This window comes from Ovis aries, chromosome 21, assembly GCF_016772045.2.
Source record: "Ovis aries strain OAR_USU_Benz2616 breed Rambouillet chromosome 21, ARS-UI_Ramb_v3.0, whole genome shotgun sequence".
NCBI lineage: Eukaryota > Metazoa > Chordata > Mammalia > Artiodactyla > Bovidae > Ovis > Ovis aries.
Window position 1 is genome coordinate 21,874,408 of NC_056074.1, and position 12,061 is coordinate 21,886,468.

Sequence of the window (12,061 nt, forward strand, 5' to 3'; positions counted from 1 at the left end):
TGTCTCCAGCCCCCAGAGGCTGCACTCACATCCATCCACGAGGACACTTTAAGCTTCACTTTGTATTCATGAGATGCAAATTCTTCTCCTCCCGTTTACATCGCATTTGATCTTCCACTTGAGGGAAAAAAACCCTCCTTGCACCCAACTACTAAACTTTGAGCACCTGTCAGCATGATTTGTAGTAGTCTCAGCCCCAGAGCAATTTCCCTAAAATTGACTTCACATTATTCTCCCTTATGTGGCCCCACAGAAATCGCTTTGGCAAAAGGACACCAAAGCAGGAAGAACATAAGTAAAACTCGCACAGAAAAAGGAAAGGGAGAGAGCACAGCTCCTTTGCACCATCACCTAAGTCACCCACAAATGCAAGGTTATCCTGAGCTTTGGCCAGGTACCTCACCATCCCTACCCATCACTTCAGGAAACACTGAGATAATGCTACCCCCAAACCCTGCCACAGGCTGGATTATAGAGCCCCAGGAGAGGGGTCTTCAGAAGGAGGACTGGAGCAGAGGTCAAAACGGGACACTCACCATAGTGTCAAGTCCAAGAGTGAGGAGCATCAGGAAAAAGATGATGGCCCAGAAGGGAGAGAGGGGCAGCCTGGTTAAGGCCTCTGGGTAAACCACGAATGCAATACCTGGTCCTGGAAAGAACAAGACAGATGACTCCAGGCAGGTCCAGCTCCAAGACCCCTCTTCCTGGAAGTCCACAGGGCCCTCTCTCCATGGCAGTCCTGAGTTATTTACAGAAGAAGCTGCTCCTTCTGTGTCCTATGTTTTCACTCCTCTTCATCCATTTCCCCAATTAGACCTCAAACTAATTGAAGAGAAGGACCAGAGGAATTAGGTCCACATCTCAGGAAACTCATAGGAGAGGCTCAAAAAGAGTGGCAAAGCAGAGACTCAGGGCCAACCCAACACTACGGCCAGGCTGTGTCCCATGCAAATAAACACAAAAACCTCCATGTCTATATTAATGGGTTGAGGAAGGATGTAATATTACCCTCTAGAACAGTGGAGATTTTGCTCCCCAGAGCATATACGGCAATGTCTAGAAACATTTTTATTCTCATAACCAGGATTTTTGATTCTCATAACCAGGATGTCTTGGAGGATGATTACTGGGGTCTAGTGTGTAGAGGCCAGATGCTGCTAAACATCCTTCAATGCACAGCCCCCACAGCAAAGATTTATCCAAGCGTGCTGAGATTCAGAAACCCTGCTATCAGGGTTAAACATTCCCAGAATGACATCATTTCCCCCTTTTGCTACCCTTCTTCTTAGTCACTCCTCCAGGCAAAGCCATGTATACAAAACATGAATCAGTCTAATGCTTTTAGGATCTTGCCCTACAAACGCTTGGTAAACATGGGGCTATATCAGTCCACAGGTAATTAGATAGGGATGAGGGAAACACAAAAGTTAAGAGAGTTTGGGCTCTAATGGCTAGGCAGTTCAGGGTCCAAATTCAGACTCCATGACTTGTTAACTGTGCAGCCCTAGAGAAGTTAGTTTATTGCTATAAGCCTCAATCTTGCCTATCTGTAAAACGGGGATAACAATAGTTCTTCATAATAGGACAGTCACGAGGAACAAATGAGGAAGTGCAGGGAAAGCACTGAGACCAGTGCCTCACACATCAACAACACTCTCAGAATATTAGCTCTTAGGAGCAGACAAGGAACTTGGAAATTAGCAGCTCTGATCTGGGTCTTCCCAAGAATATCGAGTGTGGTCTTGATAGAGGATGTCTGAGCTGCGTTTTTCTCTGCTAAAACCCTGCCAGCCATTCCTACCTGCCTCATGGCCTCACCGGGAAGATGGTTAAAGACGCGGCAGTTGTGAATTTCCCTGTAAGTAGAAACCTACATGATAATGGGCAGAGACCAGGGAATGTTGAGGTAATCCACAGCCAGGGCACGTCTGGAAGCCAGAAATCGCAGCACCTGGAGTTTTTATAACTCAGTCATAACAGCCCTTTTTTCAAACTGGAATTTATCAGATTGTTAGCTCCTAATGTTGCCTAGGGCTTTGGGTATTTAAAATACAAAGCCTGGAATGCCTAAGATACCCTCACTTGATGCATTTATTGAACAGACAGTAGAAACAGCCTCTGAAGACTCCCTGGGTGAACCATAAAAGAAAACTCAGTATTAAACTGCAGTTCAAAACTGGTCTCAAATGCAGCACAGCAAGGAAGCCAGTTCAGTTTAGGCTCCTAAGGTGGACAAGAAGGCCTTAAAATGGCCACCGCCGGAGGACCTCGGCTGATTGCTTTAACAGGATTCCAGCCATTTGGACATTACTGCCTTTTCAGGGTGGAGAAGGATTTTCAAATACCTGGCCTGTTTCTATTTCGGTGGCCTCCCTACTACACAGGGTAAAGGCATCATTTCAGAAAACTCCGTTTATCCAAGATGGCTAGCGAGTGGATTTTTTAAATATATGTTTATAATATTCTGCAGAGTCCGGGAAGAGGGACTGCCTGAGCCACAGCGGAATTTTCCCTGGGTGAGGCCGGTTTGTCTGACAGAGGCAGAGTCCTGCCACTTTCAGCAAAGCCCAGGAGCTGGAGGGCAGGCTCCCCTGCCCCCGGGACCAGGAGACTCACTCTGCCTCTTTCTAGCTGCAGGACTTTAGATAAGACTTGGGTAAGACTCCGGACACACTTCAGTTTCCTTATCCATACAATGGGGATAATAGGTGGCTCAGACGTTAAAGCATCTGCCTCCAATGTGGGAGACCCAGCTTCGATCCCTGCGTCGGGAAGATCCCCTGGAGAAGGAAATGGTAACCCACTCCAGTATTCTTGCCTGGAGAATCCCATGGATGGAGAAGGCTGGTAGGCTACAGTCCATGGGGTCACAAAGAGTCGGACACGACTGAGCGACTTCACCTCACCTTAATGACAGTACCTACCCTTAGGGCTTCCCTTGTGGCTCAGCTGGTAAAGAATCCGCCTGCAATGCGGGAGACCTGGGTTCGATCCCCGGATTGGGAAGATCCCCTGGAGAAGGGAAAGGCTACCCACTCCAGTATTCTGGCCTGGAGAATTCCATGGACTGTATGGTCCACGGGGGTCGCAACGAGCTGGAGGTGACTGAGCGACTTTCATTTCACTCACCCGCAGGGAATCTCTGTAACGTTAAGTGTACTGATACTAGTGAAGGGCTCAGAATAATGGTCTGTGCTTACTGAGTTCTCTCCACAGCCCTTCACTCAGGGCTCTTCCCATGAAAGCGGCCCAAAGGGGCTCGGCAGGCCAGCTAGTCAGGCAGGGCCCCAGAGACCTACAGTGACAGCCTCCTTGGTCCTAGAGAGTCGCTGCAGACAGAACCAGGGGCTCTGGAGCCAGCATGGCCTGCAGCCACGGGGAGTGCTCACTCTGCTGGTTACCTGCTGCACATGTATGCGTCCTCAGAGGAGGCAGCGCTGAACCCTGCGCCTTTGGAAGCTCTGGCTTCCAGGTGACAGACAGATGGTGGGACGGTCCCTTCATCTCGATCAGCAGGCTCTCTGTACTGTGAGCGGGCGAGGGAGCCGCGGGGGGGGGGGGGGGGGGGCACTTCCCAGTGGCCTGGTTACCGGGGAGTTACCACGCAGGCCCCGGAAATCTACACACACTGTGCTCCCCTGCTGCGTCTCATCCAGCACTGCTGCCGGTGGGTGAGCATCTGGGCAGGGCTCTGGGCAGGATTCTGACAGTGAGTCAGCACTCCCCAGGGAGCCGTGAAGATGGCTGGGAGATGCCTCTAACAGGCTGACTTCCCAGGAAGCTGCTTTTCTGAAGTCGACGCCTGAGAAGACCATGCCCCCTTCCCTGTGCCCATCGTAAGAGCAGAAGACGGCCTGGTCTCATACCAATCCACCCTCAGTCACCCTCAGTCTGATACAGCCAAGATTTGAGGTAGTGACTTTGAGCCTCTCTTAAAAGGGAGCTCTAAATAAAATGCTCTGCTGTTAGGTCATTAGAGAGAACCAGCTTTGGGCTGAATATCAAAGCACAGTTACTAACGCCAGATCAGCACAGATGAACTCAGCGTTCACGCGCCAGTGTCACCTAGCAAGGAGGGCATGGGGCTGGCACCTAATGCAGGCCTGACCCCAAACCTCTGTCCTGTATTCTGCAGGGCCCCCATTATACCAGAGGAAACCAGACAGCCTGCAAATCACATACAATAAAGTATGTGAGTTCAAATGAGCAGGGTTAGCTGCCCATGGGTCTGGGAGAAGACTTCAAGGGCCCCTGCCTCTCCCCCGTGGGGGATGAGACCCACTTCTGGTGGGTCTGCTGGTAACAATGAGAAACTGCCAAGTACAGCTGCCCCTTGAGCAACACAGGTTTGAACTGCGAGGCTCCATTCATGGATTTTTCTCAGTAGTAAATACAAGACAGTCCACAGTTGGGCAAATCCATGGATGCAAAGCAATCTCAGATTCAGAGGAACTGTATCTACAAAGGACTGACTGATAAATTATGACTTGGATTTTTGACTGCTCGGAGGTTCGGCACCCGTAACTCCCGTATCTGAGATCTATCTGCATTGTTCAAGGGTCCACTGTATGAACACAACATGTTAGAATCCATGAGAAGAGCTCTTCTCCCTGTTAGAATCAGAGGAAATGAGAAAAATCCAGAAAGGGCAAATTCTAGAGGGAAACCCGGACCATTTGTGTGATGCTTTGTACATAAAGGAAAATAAAAATTTGATTTGGGTTTTAGCAACTTGTGCCCCACATCCCTTTCCTGGGGTAGGAAAGCGCTTGGAAGAATAAATTAACACGGCCATGTCTCAGGAATCACTATCTCTGACCACTCAGCCACTGGTTCAACTGGTTCACAGCTCAGTAATGTCTCAAGAATAACAAAACACCTCAGACCTGCCAGAAAGTGGGGTAGGACCCAGCTGCTCCAGGTACCCTGCTGGCAGGAAATACAGACAGCTGGGTGTCACAGGCACCCTGAAAACAAAGCCTTCAGTTCTCTCCCCACCCACGTATCCCCCATCCCTGCCACGTCCCTTCTCCCCAGGAGTTTTAAACTCTTCAACCAGGGAAGGGCATTGGCTCAGCTCTGGGACCTTTAATTTAGTGCACTGCTGCAGGACCAAAATCCCTGGGGGTTCAACACTCTCTCCAGGGAGAGAGAACTACCCCCGATCCCCCAGGAACAAGCTGGTTCTCTAACTCTTGGAGGCTCGCAGCATGCTATCAGTGCCACTGAAGTGGTGAGTCCCTATCCGCAGGGAGACAGCAGCCCACCACGGAGGAGAGCTGAGGCTCAGTTCTCTCCTGTGCTGCTGTCTGAGCCATTATCTGAGGTCTGGAGGGAGCTTCTTGAAGAAAGATAACTGCCCGGAGAAGCCACAAGACAGGCCCACAGTCTGGGCGGTCTAGAGCCCACAGACAGTCCCGTCCCCTCCGCCCCGGCCACGGCCCCAGCCGCGGACCTGACCCCGAGGCATCTCCTAAACGCCTGATCAGAGGGTGACCCTAGTGACAGACGATGCCACCATGAAATCCCTTCGTCACCAAAGCCCGCTCAGCACACAAATCCTGCGTAGAATGAGGCTGGGTGGAAATAAAAAGTTCAGTAAAAGTATTACATCTCTCTACAAAATACTGTGCTAGAAATATGGATTAAATGAGATTTTAAAAAATGATAGCCCTCTGTACACGCCACAGAGACCACGCAAGTGTTACCCATTAACAGATGGATCACCTGGGCGGAGAGTAAACATTTATCCCACATCCTTCCCTCCACCGTCCAACCTTTCCACCCGCTGGGGAAAACACCACAGGTCCGCATTGCTAACTAAGCAGAAGTCCCTGAGTGCTTCGTCAGCAGAAGGCCGCTCTTATTAATAAGCATTAGCTCAGTGCCTGCAGAGCCCTTGGCAAGGGATGCCACCCTGCGGCCGGCTGAGGCCACACCAGCTGCAGGAGCGCGGGTTGGCTTATAAAATCCTCTACATATGCCTAACAGGTAGAGACCTTACATAGGTTAGAGCTTAGCTAAAACAGGAGAGGGACTGGGACTTTCCTGGTGGCCTAGAGGTTACGAATCAGCCTGGCAATGCAGGGGACGTGGGTTCAGTTCCTGGTTGGGGAACAAAGATCCCACACGCCATTGGTCAACTAAGTCTGCGTGGTATAATGAAGACCCTGGATACCACAATTGAGACCTGGCACAGACAAATAAATAAATATTTTTTAAAAGAGAGAGACAGGAGAGGGAAGCAGGAAAGGGCTTTTATAGCCACCCCTCTAGGTAAGGACCGGCCGCTGCAGTTGTTCCGGGCCCCTCCAGAGGGGGACCGAGGCTGCGCCCTCTCCAGCCCGCCCCAGAAGGACAGCTTCCTAGCACAGCAGCACAAGTGAGCAGCTCAGGATGCGAAGTGGAACCTGGCCCACAACAGCAGGGCGACGGCCGCACGGTACCTTGGTCGGCCACGTTCTCGATGTTCACCTTGCGTTCGTTAGCCATGAAGCCGATGACTGAGAAGATGACGAAGCCGGCGAAGATGCTCGTGGCACTGTTGGTGCAGGTGACAATTAGCGTGTCCCTGGGGGGAAGGGACAGGTCCGTCATCAGCTGTGCTTTGTACGGAGGAAGGGACAGGGGAGGGACACGAGTGTGTCGGTGGACACCTGTGCCTAAGCCCATTTCTAAACAGGTGCTCGCTGTAGGCTGGTCTTGCTCTCTCTTATTCTCGAGGAAACAGCCTGACCGCAGGCTCCCTTGGGCTGAGTGTATAAGCACCAGAACAAAGCTCTGCTTCGAAGCAGGTCTCCCCTGCTGGCAGTGGCAGAGTAAGTCTGTCCATCAGAGCAGAAATTGAAGGCATGGGGGCCTTTTGCAGAATCTGGGACAGGAACCACGTATGAGAGAAGGCAGTGGGACCACCCAATGCCACTAAACCTTAGAACAGCCTGGGGTTCCTGCATACAGGCTTAAATGGGCAAGCCTGGAGGGGAGGAGAGAGGCCAGCAGCTTAGAGGCAGCGCCCTCTGCTGGCCATGCAGCTGCAGTTCCTAGGCTGCATCCTAGACCCAAAAGAAGGGTCACAGCTAGATGGAGCCATGGGGCCAAATTCCAGTCCTGGCTCTCTCCACTGTCAGAGGCGTGACCTTGACCAAGTCTCTTTCTTTCCACTCCTAATTTAGATGGTGGCAGTGACCCCACCTCACTCACACCTTGTGAGGATAGAACCAGACGAGGCCCGGGCCACACAAAGCCTGGCAGGAAGCAAGGGCTCAGAACACCATCTGCCTCATCCAGCCCTTTGGTTTCAGTTCAGTCACTCAGTCGTGTCTGACTCTCTGCAACCCCAGGGACTGCAGCACGCCAGGCTTCCCTGTCCATCACCAACTCCCGGAGCTTGCTCAAACTCATGTCCATCCAGTTAGTGATGCCATCCTACCGTCTCATCCTCTGTCATCCCCTTCTCCTCCCACCTTCAATCTTTCCCAGCACCAGGGCCTTTTACCAATGGGGAAACTGAGACCCAGGGGAAGGTAATGGGCTCATCAACAGTAAGTTCCAGTTTGAACCCAGTCTTCCTGCCCCTCAGCCACACCACAAAGCCTCATTTCTAACACAACACAGAGCCACGCTCGCCCCTCTGAGGGTGCTCAGGTTGATTCTCATGGGTCATAAGTCAGCAAGCAGCTATGACCAAAGAAACTCAAACTCCTTAGTCTGGCATACCAGCTGTTACGGGCTGAACTGCAGGCCCCCAACTGTGTGTGTGGAAGTCACTATCCCCAGTTCCTCAGAATGTGACTGTATTTGAAAACAGGGTCTTTAACCAGGTAATTAGGGTAAGAGGAAGTCATGAGAGTGGGCGCTAATCCAGTATGACGGAGGCCCCAGTAAGCAGAGGAGATAAGGGTGCGCAGTGAGCAGGAAGACCAGATAGAGACTCAGGGAGAAGACAGCCAGCTGCAAGCCTAGCAGGGAGGCCTCACAAGACGTCATCCTGTTGACCTCTTGATCTTGGACTTATGGCCTCCAGATGGTGGGGAAGTTAATTTCTATTGTTTAGGTCACTCACTCTGCGCTATTTGTTACAACAGCCCCCCAGAGACTAACACAAAGGCTCTCTCCTCAGCTGATTCTCAGGCCCCAAGTCCTTCTCGTCCCCATGAGCCCAGCCCTGCAGCAGTGCCGTCAGCCTGCTCCCCCTATATCTCCGTCACCCCCAGCCCCACTCAGCCCCACCTGCAGATATGCCCTCCTCCTGTTGAAATCTGGCCCACAGAGATGGCACTTGTGTGAGGCCATCCCAGCCAACCTAGGCTACAGCTTACAAGTAATCTCTTCCTCTTGGTTCATGAAAGAGCTCAAGCATGATTAAAAATAATCATGATGGCTACTGCTATTTACTGAGCTCCTATTGTGTGTAAAATATTGCCATGAGAATTTTGTATACAATATCTCTTACCCTCAACAAAATATTATAATCTGCATTTTACAGATTAGAAAATGGATTCATGGAAATGAAGTTTCTTACCCATGTCTTGGAGTCTTAATAAATGGTGAAGTCATAATATAAACGCAAGTCTGTCTGACTCCAAGCTTCTTTCCTTTTTTTTTTAATCAGCCCTTCAAGAGAACAAACCCTATCTTCTTACTGCTTGTCAGAGACAGATTTAACTATCAGGTGTCACCTCCTCCAGGGGCTGTACGGACTGTCTCATGTCTTCGGGGTTCCAGAGCCCCCTATTATCCCCCCATCCAAGTGCCACCCTGCACCAACACCACCTGAGGATCCTGTCTGGAAATGTAGATTCCCAATGCCCCAGCACCTTCTGATGTTCTGTTTCTTAAACCTGGGAGGGAACTCAAAGTTTGCATAACTTTGGGTTTAACGGACAAATAAAATGTAATATATTTTAACATATTTAAGATGTGTAATGTGATGATTTGATAAACATATGCATGAAACAGGGCTCCCACTATTGAGTTAATTAACACAGCCACCACCATGGTACTTCTTCGACTATACCACACTGCGTTTCTCATAGGGCTCACCAGAAAAATGTCTATCAAGTGGATGTATGACCATACTTCATCAACTACTGCCATACAGCTGTCTCCATGGACTAGAGAGCTCACAAATGACTATCCCAGGACACAGCCAGTGGGACAGCACCTCCAGAGAAATTTAGTTCCATCCCAAGGGTCAGAATCAGGGTGCAAGTTGGGGGCCAGGCCAGGCCACCAGCAGCCAGCAGCTCAGCCTTAGCAGGGCGTTTCCTCCACTCCAGAGACAGCTGTCTGGCCCTGTCTCAGGTGAAATGTGAGGATGTGGCCTCAGGCATGCGGTAGCTCAGCCCAAGGCTCTGTCCCCAGGCCCTAGTCCCACTCACCAGCCACCTCTGGGGCTGGACGTGCCTCCACATACCTGTAGCAGTTGTTGTGGAATTTGTTGTAAGAAGAGAGAGTGATCAGGCCTCCCCATGCAGCAGATAAAGAGAAGAAAATCTGAGTGGCAGCGTCTTTCCACACCTGGGAGGCAAAAAAGGGGAAGATTCAAGGTCACTGAAGGAGGCTGGTCTGGGGCAGGGGAGGTTCCCAATGCCACATGGTCGGAGGCTTGGGAGGCAGGGAGGCAATCAGAACAGGATGACTTTGGCACCAACATAAGTGGGAAACATACGCAGTCATTTGCACTGGAAACCGAAGAGGCAGTGACTGAGCTGGGAGACCCTAACTCCATTCTAATCAAAGGAGAGGAACTCGGTAAGCAATGTACTCATGTCATGCTGGCAAGCCCTACCATATAAAACTATACAGAAGGGGAAAGCCCTTTCTTCAGCTAGAAAATGTCTCAAAATAAGAAACAATTCGCAAAAGCAAAAACATTCAGGGATACAAAAGCAAAACTTTTTACAGCTGACATTCTCACAGATGACAATTTGCTAAAAATTTGAAATTCTGTAGCCCACCCCATCGAAGTAAAGCATGTTCCATTGCCACCACACAATGGAGTTTACAGTGCGACCTCCTTGAACCTGCCTGACAGCACCTCTTGTTTGTCTTGGCAGTTTAATCGTCCTCATAAAACTACAGAAGGCAACTCAAGAGTTTGAGCTAGAGATTTATATGATTTGATAATGACTTCCTACCATTTTTATCAATTAAATCTGGCTTTTAAGTTGTGCTCAACATATGCAAGGTATGTGCTGGCAAAAAGTCTGTGCCTATCCCAGCCTCTATTCTCTCATGCTCCTTGGTAACAAACTGTGGTTTTATTTAAGGCAGCCATACATCCAGCCAAATGACGATCTCCCGGAATCAAGGGGAGGCACACCCGAGAGAAGATATCTGACTTTGTTTCTGGCCAATGATGAGAAAAATCAAGTGTTATATCGAACTTCCGGGCTTTCTCTCTTTTTAAAGAGAGGAAGGAAGGTGTTCTCTCCCTTCCCTCAATATTTTGTGCTACTTGGAATGCTGACGTGATGGCTGGAGCTCTGGCAGCCAAATGGCAGCTATTCCCTGAGGATGGTGGGGCAAAAAGGAGCCTGGGACACTACGGAGCCACCCAACCAGTGTCTGACTGTCTACCACTAGACTGCTGTAGCACCTCCAAGTAAAATAAACTCTTGTTTAAGCTGCCATTATCTGGAGGTTTTTCTTTGTGTGCAAACTCAATTCTGGCTCTGCTTTCTTAAAATCTTCTGGAAAAGCAGAATTTTCTTTAAGGAGAGAAAATGCATTTCTTATTAAACAATCACCCCTTCACATGGAGTTCTAGGGGATTTTAGAGTAAGATATGCCTGTACTGAATATGCCAACAGAAAGTATAAGTGTCTGCTGGCTCTTATAAATCTATCTGAGCCCTTTAAATTATAACTGCTTGCAGTTTGTCTAAGTGCTATTATTTTCCAACCAGCAAAACCCATTTCCAACACACTATAATTAGCAACAGATAAGGGGCATGAGGCAACCCAAAGCTATTAAGGGAATTTCGTTCTTCCTTTCAACCTCCACAGCAACCCCAGATGTAAGACAACTGTTCCAGGAATCTGAAACCCCCTGCTGCTCACTTCTCATTAAAAACTTCCTGAGTACATAACATTTCAAAATCATCAGGAGCTTGTAAAGGCTAACAGTGAGCTGCCCGAGGAAGAGGAGGTCTGACCCCTCCTGCTAAACCGAGTCCCAGAGTGGGACCCAACCCCATGTGCTGTTCCCCTGATAGGCGCTTGATGAACGAAATCGGAGGCCCACCGTGGCGTCTGTGAGTTTCTCCCACTTTGGCGTGATGAAGTACCAAATCCCAGCGCCGGCTCCAGGCAGGGTGACGCCTCGGATGAGAAGGATCACGAGCACAACGTACGGGAAGGTGGCTGTGAAGTACACCACCTGCAGAAACCACCACGGGGGGGGCAGCAGTGAGCGGAGGCGCAGCAGAGAGGCAGAGTGTGATCTCCATCTGGACACGGGCGCCTCGCAGGCTATTTTCCCCCAAACTCTTCCAGGATGGGGAACACAGTAAAGACACTGAGACCAAAGGTGAGTCAGTGAGAGCTAGAAATAAAGTCTCGAGGGGGACATCCAAGGCTGTGAGGGTGATTCACAAGTGGCTAACTCCCTGAGAACCGACTGAGCGAGAAGTGTTCTATGCCCTCTTCCTCCTGAACACCTAGCTCACCCTCAGCTTGAGGCCCCGAATCCCACCATTAGAGATTAACTTATTTAGCTTAAGTTTTCCATCCTTATTTATGCACACTCACTCACTAACTGAGGCAGCCCAGTGACATGAAAGAAGCATGATCTTACAATTTGGTATATTTAGGTTCAAATGAAATTGCCCTTCTGGCACTGAGTAGCTATTAGACTTGAGACAAGCTATTCAGGTCTCTGAATCTTAATTTCTGCATCTGTAAATGGGATAATAGCACCTTTCTTAAAAAACAATAATTGTGAGGAGTAAACGGGCCTCAAGCATAGCACATGATTAGTGACAGATGGTTATTAAATGCAGTTAAGTTCAACAAGCATTTATCATGGGCCTACTATGACCTGGGAGTTGTGCCAGGTC

The 12,061-nt window shown here is 49.7% G+C and overlaps 1 protein-coding gene across 1 annotated transcript in view; it reads right to left on the bottom strand.

The window, feature by feature from the left end:
• Positions 1–12,061, bottom strand: part of SLC6A5 (solute carrier family 6 member 5) — a 58,244-nt gene that overhangs the window by 19,492 nt on the left and 26,691 nt on the right. The window contains exons 7-10 of the mRNA XM_042237862.2: positions 11,248–11,382; positions 9,416–9,519; positions 6,447–6,571; positions 537–649 (exon numbers count right to left, since the gene is read on the bottom strand). Of these exons, the coding sequence (XP_042093796.2) occupies positions 537–649; positions 6,447–6,571; positions 9,416–9,519; positions 11,248–11,382 (477 nt within the window). The remainder of the gene's footprint in view (positions 1–536; positions 650–6,446; positions 6,572–9,415; positions 9,520–11,247; positions 11,383–12,061) is intronic.